The sequence below is a fragment of the Ammospiza nelsoni genome, chromosome 1 (genome assembly GCF_027579445.1).
Source record: "Ammospiza nelsoni isolate bAmmNel1 chromosome 1, bAmmNel1.pri, whole genome shotgun sequence".
NCBI lineage: Eukaryota > Metazoa > Chordata > Aves > Passeriformes > Passerellidae > Ammospiza > Ammospiza nelsoni.
Genome location: NC_080633.1, coordinates 81896717 through 81909483, shown reverse-complemented (window position 1 = coordinate 81909483; position 12767 = coordinate 81896717). Strand labels below are relative to the sequence as shown.

Sequence of the window (12767 nt, the reverse complement as noted above, 5' to 3'; positions counted from 1 at the left end):
TTTCTGTCCTGCAAGTTGGGAGATGAAATGAAGATACAGGATTGAATGACAAATGCTTCCATCACTTTAGAAGTCATAACTCAAACCCATCTGAGGGAACCATAACTCAGGCATCTAGAATGCCATTACTAAATAAGAAGAGAGTGTTCAGGGACAGTGACTTTCTAAGCTGCCCTAAGCTTTCATTTACTTTCAATGTCCAAATGTTTAAAAGCCGTAATGCAAAGGAGAATTTGGCTACAAATTTAATTATATTATTTTAAAATCCAAGTATATTTTTGAGGTGAGTAGATGACCAGAAAATCAGGACATCATATAGTTACAGTGGTAGATGATCATGGTTTCCAAACAATTTTGGAAAGAATTTGTAATGATAGAGATTATAAAAATTCTTTACTATTGCATAGTAGTTCCTTAAAAGTTTTAAAAGAGGTATACTGGTAAGCTTTATTTTCATGTAGCAGAACTTCTTCAAAATATAGGAAAAGTGTGATTTGAGACTTTTCTAAATGAACAAGGAACTATCAAAATTGAGACAAATTTCCATTTTTCCCAAAAGAGTTATGCAGAAGTTACATTCTTAAATAAACATTAATCAACTTTAACACTGGTGCTTTTTTTGTATCAATTTTTAAAATCCTTTAGAATTGACATTAACAAAAATTGTCTTTTTAAATAATCAGTTCAAGAAAATGTATTTCCCCGGCAGGTTAAGAAAGTTAATTTAGTCTGTGATGTCCCAAGCCTTACTAGTTCTTAGCTGGTTATTCCACTTTATCAGCCTATGTTTTGCATTCTATTTTTGGCAGGTTTTGTTGAAAATCTCTTAAAAATATCTGTAATCCAGAAAGGATGGACTTACGATGTGAAGTGTTTACTAGAAGCCAGTAGTTACAGTGTCCTAATTCCATACCATAATAAGTGCAGTTTATGTCAAAACAAAAATTTTCCACCAAAGAGTATGACTTTTTTTTTAAGACCATTGTTTTGCTTTAAGCTTTCTTACATTGGGTAGGGTTTTGGGAATAATTAAACTTCAGAAGAACTTGTTTCCTAATGCATGTTATCATCTTTGTATCTTTTTTTATTCTTCTATAGAGAAAGGAAATTAATTTCCTTTTATGTAAGTTAGTTTTTAACCAGAATGTTAGTCAATTGCTTTAAGTCTAATGCTTTTATTTTGTATTTGCCTTTGGTTTAATAGAAGTAGTGATTTTCCTGGTCCCAGGGAGCTAAATTTACAGATGTCAGTTAATCTTGAGAGCATTCTCTTTTTCATAGGAATTTGCAGATGATGTCATCTCTGTGGATCAATGTCCCATGTAAATGGAAAAGTAATTATATTTTCACTTATAAGTAATATTAACACATTGCTCTTAAAGCTTTTGGTTGTCAGACTTTTTAAAGATATGTTATTGCTAACACTATACATTTTTACAAAATTAGGACTGGGCTCTTGGAGTTCTGCATGCCAAAATAATTGCTGCCATAACACTGATGGGTCCTCAGTGGTGGCTGAAAACTGTTATTGAACAGGTAGGAAAAATTCTTCATGTGAATTATCTGCAAAATACATCTTTTATGTTTCTAACTGTGTGTCAAAAAACAGTGTTACTCTTGCAGTAATGGGTAATTGAGTAGAATTCAACTAGTCTTGTAAAAACCTTTTAAATTGTATAGCCTAATCCATTAAGGTACACTTAACAGTAAAACAAAAAATCAGAAATCTGAATTCAAGAAAATGCTTTGTATACATATATGCGTTTTTCTCAGGTTTGTAATAAAATTAGAAAGAAACATGATTATTTCTTCAGATGAAGTGTGTGTGTCCAAATACTTGTCCAAATATTGGGCAGTATTTACATCCACAAGTCAAGAACACAGAATTTTGCTTTCTCTGCAGCTGTAGGGATTACCCCATTCATAGATCACTAGAGATGAAAGACACAATTTCTGTTCCCCTTTGATTATTAAGCAACACAGAACAGTTTCTCTGAGCAGTTTAGAGGCACATGGCCTGTAGCTTTGTTAGAAGTATTTTTTTTCTTGATTATAACTGTTAAATTCCATAGTTGTCATCTCAATGAAGTATCTCAGTTGTTTGTCAGAAGGTAATTTTTCAGCCCTGCACTGTATGTGATGCCTGTGGTGCATGTCCCAACCTCTGTACACAAGGTGCCCCTCATGAGTAAGTCTAGCACATAGTCCATTATTAAATCACTTCAGCTGTCACAGTGCAGAAATATAGTTTTAGTCTGGGAGTATGTTTGATGCACACCACGGCTCCCTGTTCCATTCTGAACGCTCTCCATGGGCTGTTCACCCACCCTCCTGAGCCTTCCAGGCTGTGGCACAGCCTGGCTGTGGCCATTGTTTAGCTGTAGCTGGTAGCCATTCAAAACTGCTTTTTTCCCATGCTTAATCTGGTTGTGTTTTGACCTTAGCTTCTGGTAGTAACTGGAGAAGCTTAAGAATCTGGAGGCCTTTTTTTCAGGCACAGACTATGTACAGAGGCTCTGGTCTGCCCCACCAAATAAAATAGGATCCTATTTTCTGCCCATTACAAAATGTTATCATTTATTCTATTAGCCAATACAGGCTCCTCTTCTAGTAAGTTAACAGCGCAAAATGATCCCAGGTCACCCACAGAACCATTGTCCACAGCTCTATGAAATGATCTTTCAGAAGGTCTCTTGCATTCCTGCAGCTGAATCTCAACTCTGTTCCAGTTTAAGTTGGTCTCTTGGGCATTGTTTAAATGATTTCCTGAAACCTTCATGATGTAAATTGGCAGAGTTTTTTCTCCTTCAGCTGTGGTCATGGAAACACCCATTTCCTTTCATAACGAGAATTGTGTTAAACCTTCTAATTATTACTGTAAGTGCAAAGCAAGTCTTTCTTAATTGATCTGTTCTAACTTGTTCCATTTCAGGTATATGCAAATGGGATTCGTAACATTGACTTACACTTCATCATCCGTAAACTGGCAGCGCCCGTAATTTCTGTCCTCTTACTTTCCCTGTGTGTGCCGTACATCATAGCTTCTGGTGTTGTACCTTTACTGGGTATGTATGCATTCAGAACACCTATTTGTCATCTCATGGTTTACAGCAGGGTAGATATGTTTGTGGAAATAAAACTTCAAGCTTTAGTTTATTAAAAAAACAAAACCAAAAAAACCCACCACAAAAATGCAAACAAAAAGCTCCTGCTGAGAAGTGTAAATGTTTAAAGACTTCCAAGAATCACACCATGTTCCAGGAATATTGTCCAAATGCTTCTTGAACTCTGTCAGGCTTGGTGCTGTGACCACTTCCCTGAGGAGCCTGTGCCAGTGCCCAGCCACTCTCTGGGGGAAGAACCTTTTTCTAATACCCAGCCCAAGCCCTTCCCTAACACAGCTTGAGGCTGCTCCTTGGGTCCTGTCACTGGTCACCGCAGCGAAGAAATCAGTGTCTGCCCCTCCTCTTATTCAAGAAGAGGGGCAGACACTGATTTCTTCTCTATGCATTTTAGGTATCTAGCTAGTTTGGGAAAGGAATGATTAATTAATTTTTTTCTTTGGACTATCAGCCTTTGATTTTAGTCCCTCTATATACTGAGTTGAGGCCATCTTTTTCTGACTTGTCAGATTCTAAATAAAGCTTAGAACAGGTGAAAATCATGGGTTTGTTTTGAGGTTTTAATAGTATTAAAATGTAAATTTTAAATATATAGGGTTTTTTCAGACTTTCCTATCTCCTAATAATTGAGGTAAATAATTTGATTAGAACCAGGGTATATAAGCTTTTTCATCAAGACTTGTCTTGTACTAGTTAGTTTTGATGTTAACATGTTCAAGAAGTCCCGCTTTATTCTTCAGTCTCACTTGAATGCCGACCTTTATTGCGTTGACTTTTCTGACACAAGGACAAGTCAGTAAGCAGATAAGCAGAAGTTAATAGGCAAAAAGAACTGATAAGCTCTTTTTTTTTCTACTCTGGATTTTCACCCTGTTCATGGAAAACTTTCCACTCATAGTGCTTCAGATTAAAAAGAACAGCAGCTGTCACATTGGATCTTTGAAGTAAATGGATGTGTCATTTATTTCACAGCCCTTCTACTGAAGTTACAGTATAGCAAAAAGTATGGAAGCAAGAAGAGAAGCAGAAATATGTTAGTTCAGCAGTATTACAATGTCTAAGGATTGTGTCTTGTTTTGTAGGAGTTACAGCTGAGATGCAGAACCTCGTTCAGCGACGCATTTATCCTTTTCTGCTTATGGTGGTGGTTTTGATGGGAATTCTGTCCTTCCAAGTCCGCCAGTTCAAGCGCCTTTATGAACATATTAAAAATGACAAGTGAGTATATAGTGGGGTTTTTTAAATTTTTCCTCTTCATATGTATCTATATATGTGAATACTTCAGGTCAAATTCAGGTGTTGTAAATACGTAGGACTAAAAGGGTTTTTAAGAAGTTTTGTAGACAAATGACGCTCTACAACAGACAAAGTGTTCTTGGCGGATGTTTTATCTGTGGTTCAGGTAGATAAACACAGGGATAGACTGTCTTTATAAAGGGAAGACACTCCCCCATGTCTGACATGAGTGTGTTTTCCCACAAATGAAGCTGACTGTTGGTCTCACCTGTAGTCTTGAATAACAAGTCACTGTAATGAATTACAACATACGTGGAAGTTAAAATAATGTCTCAAGCTGCTGCTTATAAAACCATTTCTTCAACCTTTTCTGTATAACTGTTTTTCTTACTCTTTCTACTTATTAGTCCAGCTAACCTGTTAAAGAATGTTCAGTTGTTTTGATAGTTTGTCCTTACCAAATTTTGAGTGATTTTCTGATGTTTTCAGTAATTATTACTCTGTATTACTCAGAAGCCTGATAAAAATAATAATTTTCCTATTATTTTCTGGTTATCTTGCTTAGTTGAACCTTTTATTTGTGTTATTAAATTATTTTTGGTGTTACCCTAATTTCCTTTTTTATGGATTAAGAAGATTAGCAATTGATCTAGCAACTACTTCATAGGTGTGTAGGGCTCTTGTACACACAGAACTAGCATGCAAATAGGAAGCATGAAAAGAAATTTAGGTGGCAAAAAGCTAATAGTGGAATAGTGATATAGAGGAAGCAAGGAATAATGTGAAATGTATGAAAACTGTTAAGCGGCTGTGATAGTTAACTTTCTTTCAATATCACACTAAAGGAAGCCTGCAGCCCTTAAGCTTTCCATGGAGTAGCATCAGGATATTTTCTTTCCCTTTAAGAAAGCTTAAGGACCAGCTAAAGTTGTTCCTTTACAATTTATAGAATAACTTTTTATTGAAATGAAAACATTACTTCGGCAGCAAAGGAGATAGAGTGGATTTGTGTTACAAAATAATATTCCCTTGTGTTAAATTCTGTTTTTACTGTGATCCCAGGTACCTTGTTGGACAACGACTTGTGAATTATGAACGGAAGTCTGGTAAACCAGGCACATCAACAACTCCACCTCAGTCTTCACAAGAATAGATGGTCATATTAAACATGTTGACCTTCCCTTTGCCTTTACATGTCCTTTTTTCATAGACTCTTCTCGTCTTTGGATATCTCTCCCAATAATACTCTCAGCAGTGTTTTGGCTTCTGTTGGTAGCATCAAGATAGCAGTTAAGGCTCTGTTTCTTATCTGCATTTTCTGATGTTGTAAATGCTGTCTGAGATCTGTATATGTGTATATAGAAGTGTCCTGACACCCTAAAACCTTGGATTAAAAAGAATGTGCATTGTACATCTTTAAAAAGTATATTAATTTATTAAATCTAGTTGTCACTTTATTTTGGACTGCTGTTCTGTTGACAATGTGCCACAAAGCAATAGTGCGAAGAGGCAAGATGTTTTTATAAAATTTGGAGCTTATTTTATGGTGTTCATAACAGTTCTTATTGTAGTAATACAGTATGATTTTTCATGAGTGGAAAGGCCACGTAGAGAGTATCAAAAGTAAATAACTGTCTAACAGTCAGCAATGAAGTTGCTGTGTTGAGAACATAATGAACTATGTATCTTGCTGTCCAGTCTTTTTTATTATTTTGTATAACACCAAAGCTGTTGTACATTTTTCTATTGCCTGATTGTTTTTCATGTGTCAGAGTTTGTAATATTGTACAGTTGCTGTTAAATCAAGAAAATATTTCCTCTTCTGAGAATTCAGATGTACTTGTTGAGGCTCAGCTGGATTTTTCTGTTTGGTTGAAGGGGGTAGGTGGGTGTTTGCTTTGGGATCAGGAATCCATTAACTGAAGCAGTAAGTAAAAATTTACTAAGGCTAGGTGATGGAAGTATTTAAAGGTACCGAGAAAAATTAAATAGGTTCACAACTTAAATTGTAGCCAATTTCTTATCAATATTAGAATTTTTCAGGATCTCAAGAAAAGGGATGAACATTAACTGATGTGCTTGCACAGCACGAAGAGCATAGTGTGAGCAACGTCCTGACCTGATCCTTAGTTAAATGGCGTGAAATCTTTTTTCTGTAAGTTACCAAAGTTGAAAATTGTAGTATGAATTTTATATTGCACAATTACTTTTAAAAAAAACCAAACCCAACCAAAAAAAATTCTCTCAGAATTGGTCACTGTGAATTTTTACAGGAATAATGCTGAGGAAGTGATTTATCATGTACCATTTATGGCCTGAGGGGCAGGGAAATACATACGCTATTAAACAGGCAAGGAAAAGTTAGCAGATTTCTTTGCAAGAACACAGTCAAACAAGAGCCACCAAATCAAGTCTGTGTTATTTCTATATGTAGATAGTTCTTTTGCAGTAATATTTGGGGGTGGGGGTTATGTAGATAAAGAAAACACATAACAGTATCTCAAAGCTTTAAGTAGCATCAAATCACATGCTTAGATTGCAGTATCTTTCCTGGACCAATGTGGAAAATGTGAATATCCATTGCTGTAATGAGAAAGTGAATGGAACATTTAACTTGCTATTCAGTACACTCTCCTTCAGTATTCTGTACTTTACCATGTGTGTATATAATTAATACTTGAGAATCTGGCAGGTGCTTTTAAAGTATCATCTCCTTTTATTGTTGTTGCATCTCTGATCTGACATGGTATGAGCTAATGTGGTCCAGGCTGTGATGGTGGTAGTTCATTCTTTGGTGTCTGGACTCATGTTCTAAGGCAGTGAGCACAAGCCAAATGCATCTGAATCTAGTGGCAGGAGGATTGGGCTGTCACTCTCAGATCCATACTATTTTACAGAATCACTGTTGTCCTGATGGTTTTGAACCACAAATATCACCCTTTGGAGTGATTTATTAGAAAATTTCCAGTGAAATTAAATCATAGAAAAATAGCCAAAATATTTTTTTCATTTACTGTTGCTGATTTAATGCTGAACTGAGTATATATTCACCCCATATATTTTTGATGTGCATAAATATTGCATTTGATTATTTACATTGGTGTACATTGTGGGACAGATATATTTTCACAATAATAAATTCACTGGTAACATACATTATTACTTATGCCAAGATTCTGTTTTTGACCTACCTTTCACAAACAGTTCCAAAATGGTCTTGCCACTCAAATGTTGCGAGCACTACTGTGCATCATGCAGAATTTGCAGTAGTGTGGTACTTGTAACTGTGTTTTTATCCAGACAAACTGGTCTTAATATTAAAATTTATTAAGGAAAAGCCTTTGTGCTGTTTCTACTGGTATTTTACAAGTCATGAAAGAAAACAGCAAATCAGGTCAGTCATGCAATGCGAACTCCAGCTATTTTGATGTAGCTTACAGTATCTGTAATTGCTTTTTTTTAAATGGAAAACTGGTTTCAAATCCAACTGTTGTGCCGGCATTTGCACTGCTTTACAGATCCCAGGTAAAGTTTGTTTCCAGAACTGTCCATTGTGAACTTCTCAGAAATCTCATCTCCTCATCTTATTTTTACACATTTTTGAAAGAATATGGAGGTTGTAGAGAACAGGAATTAAATAACAGTACTTTATAAATTGTTTTAAATTTCAGTGGTTTGCCTTATTGTGTGCTATGTACTCCCCTGGCATAGAAACCTGATAAGTAAGCTTGTAAGTGGCTGTTTCTGACACAGCTGATGAGCGCTGTACCAGTGGCTTCCATCTGTGCTGGAGTGATGCAGAGTGGTGTGTGCTCCTGTTACTTTTCAAGTGGGAAAGTGAAAGTGTGTGTGTGTGTGTGTGTGTGTGTGCACTCTTCCACCACAATTTGTGTTGACCTTGGTCTTGACTGGAGGTGTTGGAGGTATGTACTGGCCCAATTGTGTCCCCTTTGTGTGTTGAGAATCTGATGCTGTTGTTAGTTCCACAAGCCTTCATCCAAGAACTGTCAGATGGCTCTGTAGCTATCTTGTGCATATTGAAAAAAGTTAATTGCAGAATAGCTTTGACTGTTTTTACACAGGTTATTTTATATTGATTAAAAATAGTTGAAACTCTGCATCTTTTCTGTCTGCCCCTTCTCTATTGAGTGAAGCCGAAGTTACTTGATTTTGTTTCTGAGAGCCCTTCAGTGCCTGTAACTGCTCTGTGTCAGTGACTTCTCAGTAAGGTGCCAACTCCAGCCTATTTCAGTGCTCACATCACTTTTCTGCTGAGTGCATTAATTCTTTGCTTGCCTTCCCCTATACTTGCGTAAAGGTCCTCATAAAAATCTTCACAGCAGCTGCGCTGTTCTTCAGAGAACTCTGCAAAAAGCTTCACAAAGGCCTGTACCTCACAAAGCACAAATGGCTGGGGTTTGATTGCCTGGCATGCTGATCAGCATCATTGTGTTTCCTTGGACGTCACTGTCCATTTTTCTACATCCACGTTGGAAAGGTTTTGTGGTAGGATCAGTGTTCTTGTTCTGCTTGCCTTGGGAATAATGGCCATGGTACAGCCTGGGCAATGAGTGAGGCTCTTGGCAGAAATGATGATACAAATAGTAAAAACATTAAACAAGGAATTCAATCTTGGTAGTGTAATGAAGTTCTGGGTGCAAAATAGAAGAAGCTGTTTTCTGAAAAGAGATGAGGAAACAACTTTTACAAAGCATAATGGTAAGTTAGAGCTGTCTCACTGTGGCATTTCAGTTCTTAATTAGTAGCTGGAACTAAAGAATTGCATAGTTAACAGCATTTTTTAAAAACTGCATCTGGTTTTAATTTCTTCATTAAGAAGTAACCATAAATTGAGAAATCATATGCAGAAATCAAAGTTATTCAATAATGGAAAATTTTTAAAGATTGTATTTCTAGAGGTCAAATACCATTTCAAAATAGACTGAATGCTTTGAGTTCAGTATAATACTGAGAGATGGAGCAATGGCAAAATTATTTCACAGCTTTGCATATCAATTTTTCTGCTTATCTGCATACCTGCTATTATCTCTTACCTGTTGAATACTGGCCAACACCAAAGCTGCAGAGGCATTTTCCCCTATATAAGGTGAAGTCAAACATCTGCAGGTGTCTACATCAGGTATGGGAAGAGTGGGTGATATTTAACATTACTTGTCTTTCAAGGGCTGTTTGTGTTCCTGGAAAAGGACACTAGTTTTACTTAGAATTCCTTGTTGCTTACAAAACCAGATAACAGTGCAAAGCTCTTTTATTTATATTGGATAGAATTTCTGTATTAAAACCTAAATAGTGCAGAGCTGCACTGGTGTGCCACGTTCAGCAGATACAAATTGCCAAAGTGGCTTGCTAGGGTTAGGTAAGGAATGTGATGCATCTAAAAAATACTGCTGGATTAGAATGGAGAGTCCGTGGGATATTTTGACTAGTTGTTAGCAGGAGTCATGGAAGTAGGAAGCAGCAGAAATTCTAAGGTATGCTGCTTTATAGCAGCATTTCTGGCAGTGCTGCTATAAAGCAACAATTACATCCATGGATATACTTCTAAATGTTCTTTATATACAAGACTCTGTATTACACAGTGGGAGGAAATACTTCTAGGAAGCAGCATAGATTCATATAAAGAGTATTTACAAGAGCATGTAGTGACAGGACAAGGGGGGAGTGGCTTCAAACTGAGAGAGAGTAAGTTTAATTAGATGTTAGGAAGACATTCTCTACTGTGAGGGTGATGGGACACTGGAACAGATTGCCCCGAAAATATGTGGATGCCCCACCACTGGAAATGTGAAAGGCCAGGTTGGATGGAACTCTGAGTAGTTTGGTGTAGTGTAAGTGCTTGTGCCTGTGGCAGGAGGGTTGGAACTAGGTGATTTCTAAGGTCCAAGCCAGGCCAGTCTATGATTCTATGAAAATACATTTAATTAAATGCAGAAAAAAATTTCCACCTACATGCTGCTGTTTCCCATAATACAGTGTGGCAGCTTTATGCATGATTTCATTGCACTGGACCAAATTGCTGGAAGAATTCAGAGTATGACATCTACTTTTGGAGCATTTTAGGGATAGTTTTGAGTGTGTGCAAGGACCACAGATGAGAGATAATATGCATCTTGTTGTTAATCTGTTATCACTAGGCACCTTTGAGAAACTGCACTGTGAGATTGGTTTAATTGAATTCTATTCTCTGAGTTCCTGAAGGAGAATGTTTCCTTCATGTTTTTCTTGCTATCGCATTCTTAAATGAGTAGATACTTTAAAACAACTAGAGGATAGAAATGTATGTCATTATATGTCAGAAGTTACTGTTTTCTTTAGTTACAGGAATCTGCAAAGTATTTTGAGGCCAAATAATTAGCCTGTAGCTTATGCTAAATGTTCCTGTTTTATGAAAGATTAAACAGTTGTTAAAATGTGTGCTTATTGCTTTCCAAAACCCACAGTTTTATCTTTGTCCTGCATGGCCTTACATGTTCATCAGCAGAGACATAATGTGGATTAAAAAGGCCTGGCTTCAAATAGGATTGTGTGCTTCTGCTTGGCCTGTTTTGAGCATGCAGCACCCAAGTTTCTTTGGAGCAATGGCTTGAGAAGGCTTTCTGAAGTGAGTAATCCTATTACCAAGTTGATTTGAGTGCTCAGGCTGTGTACAGTCCATTTTAGAAGGTACAGGAGGGGTATTGCTTTGTAACCAAGAGATGTGCTGGCATCTTTACAGAGGATGCAAGTCAGGTTACCTCTGGTGCTGTTTTTATCCACAGTGGAAAGAAGACTTTGTGGCAGAGAGGGCACTTTGGTTCCTCACATTCTGGAGCAGTGGGAGAGCCCACGCTGCCTCATGGTGCCAGTTTGGACCAGCAGGCGCTGAGAAGCTGCTGCCACTGGCTGTGCTCTCTCCATGGTGCCAGATTCTCAGTGGTGCTGCTATCCTGAATGTCCAGCACTATGGAGCCTGACCAGCAGACATTGATTGTGGCTGAGCTGTCCTTGGAAGCAGCAGCTTCCAAGGGAATTTTTGGGGATACATTGTCCTGTCTCTTTTTCAGCTCACTCACCATTTCTTCACATTTCATCCAAGCCAGGAAAGGAGGTGCAAGAATGCCAAAGGCAAGATGGATATGCCACCCTAACACTGCTCACCCAGTAGAGCATCCTTGTGGCCAGGGGACATGCAGGGGCCAGCAGGCTACAGGGAACCCAGGCACCTGCAGGAACCAGCCTTCCCAGCCATGGCTCTGCCAATTACATGGGGCTAAGATGTTCACAGAATTGATCAAGTTGGAAAAGATGTCTGAGATAAAGATCAGCCTATGACTGAACACCACCCTAGCACCTAGACCGTGGCACAAAGTGCTACATACAGTCTTTCCATAAACACCACCTGGGATGGTGATTCTACCACCTCCCTGGATCGACCCTTCTACTGTCTAATCACCCCTTCTGTGAAGAAATTCTGCTTAATGTCCAACCTGAATGTCTTGATGTCCCCTGCCACAGCTTAAAGAGCCCTCTTACTCTGTCACTGGTTGCTTGGGAGAAGATGCCAACTTTCACTTGCCTACAGCCTCCTTTCAGGCAGTTGTAGAGAGCAATAAGGTTACGCCTGAGACTCTTCTTCTACAGGCTAAACAACCCTACCTTCCCCAGCTGTTCCTCATAGGACTTGTGCTCCAGGCTCTTGTCCAGCTTTGTCATCCTTCCCTGCAGCATCCTCCAGCACCCTCCAGTTCCTCCCTGAATTGAGAGGACACAGGATTCGAGGTGTAGCCTCAGCAGGGCCGTGTACAGGGGAAGAATCACTTCCCCCATCCTGCTGGCAACACTACTGCTGTTACAGGCAGGATGCCGCGGGCCTTTTTGGCCACCTGGGCCCACTGCTGGCTCCTGTCCCGCCGCTGTATCCTCCAGCCTACTGCGACCCACTCTGCAGGCTGCGTCTGTGACTGTACGAAAGTAAAGTTCGTAACTTAACATTCAATCTCCTCATCCATGGTTTGGGCCTTTTCCAAAGTTTGTACAAAGAGCAGGTGCCGCTGTTGCCCTTTAAAGCTCGCCGCCATGAAGTTTTGCCCCGCCCCGGCCGGTCCCTGCGCGTTGCCGGGGCAGCGGGGCCGCGGAGGAGGGCAGGTGAGGGGCTGTGTCCGGGCCTTCCCCGAGCCCCGGGCCGGCCTCCGCGGGGGTGTCCGGGGCTCTGGGGCCGTGGGCGGCCCTGGGGCTCCCTCCGGCCTGTGAGGGGCCGCTGCCCGCCGGCGGTGCCTGCCCGCAGCTCGGGGCCGACGGGCCGCGGGCAGCCGGGGCTGGGCCGGTCCCATCTGCGTGCGGACACGCCTTGGCCTTGTTTCCTGAACCTGGGAACCTGGGGCTGGCTTGGGTTCGCGGAAGGAAAAAAGT

General features: G+C 39.4%; 1 protein-coding gene across 2 annotated transcripts in view; it reads left to right on the top strand.

Moving 5' to 3' along the window:
• MARCHF6 (membrane associated ring-CH-type finger 6) overlaps positions 1-8476 on the top strand; it is a 44620-nt gene extending 36144 nt beyond the window's left edge. For both annotated transcript variants that reach the window (XM_059484033.1, XM_059483955.1), the window contains exons 23-26: positions 1447-1536; positions 2933-3065; positions 4205-4340; positions 5421-8476. In XM_059484033.1, the coding sequence (XP_059340016.1) occupies positions 1447-1536; positions 2933-3065; positions 4205-4340; positions 5421-5511 (450 nt within the window). In that variant the 3' untranslated portion in view covers positions 5512-8476. The remainder of the gene's footprint in view (positions 1-1446; positions 1537-2932; positions 3066-4204; positions 4341-5420) is intronic.
• Positions 8477-12767: the final 4291 nt, after the last annotated feature.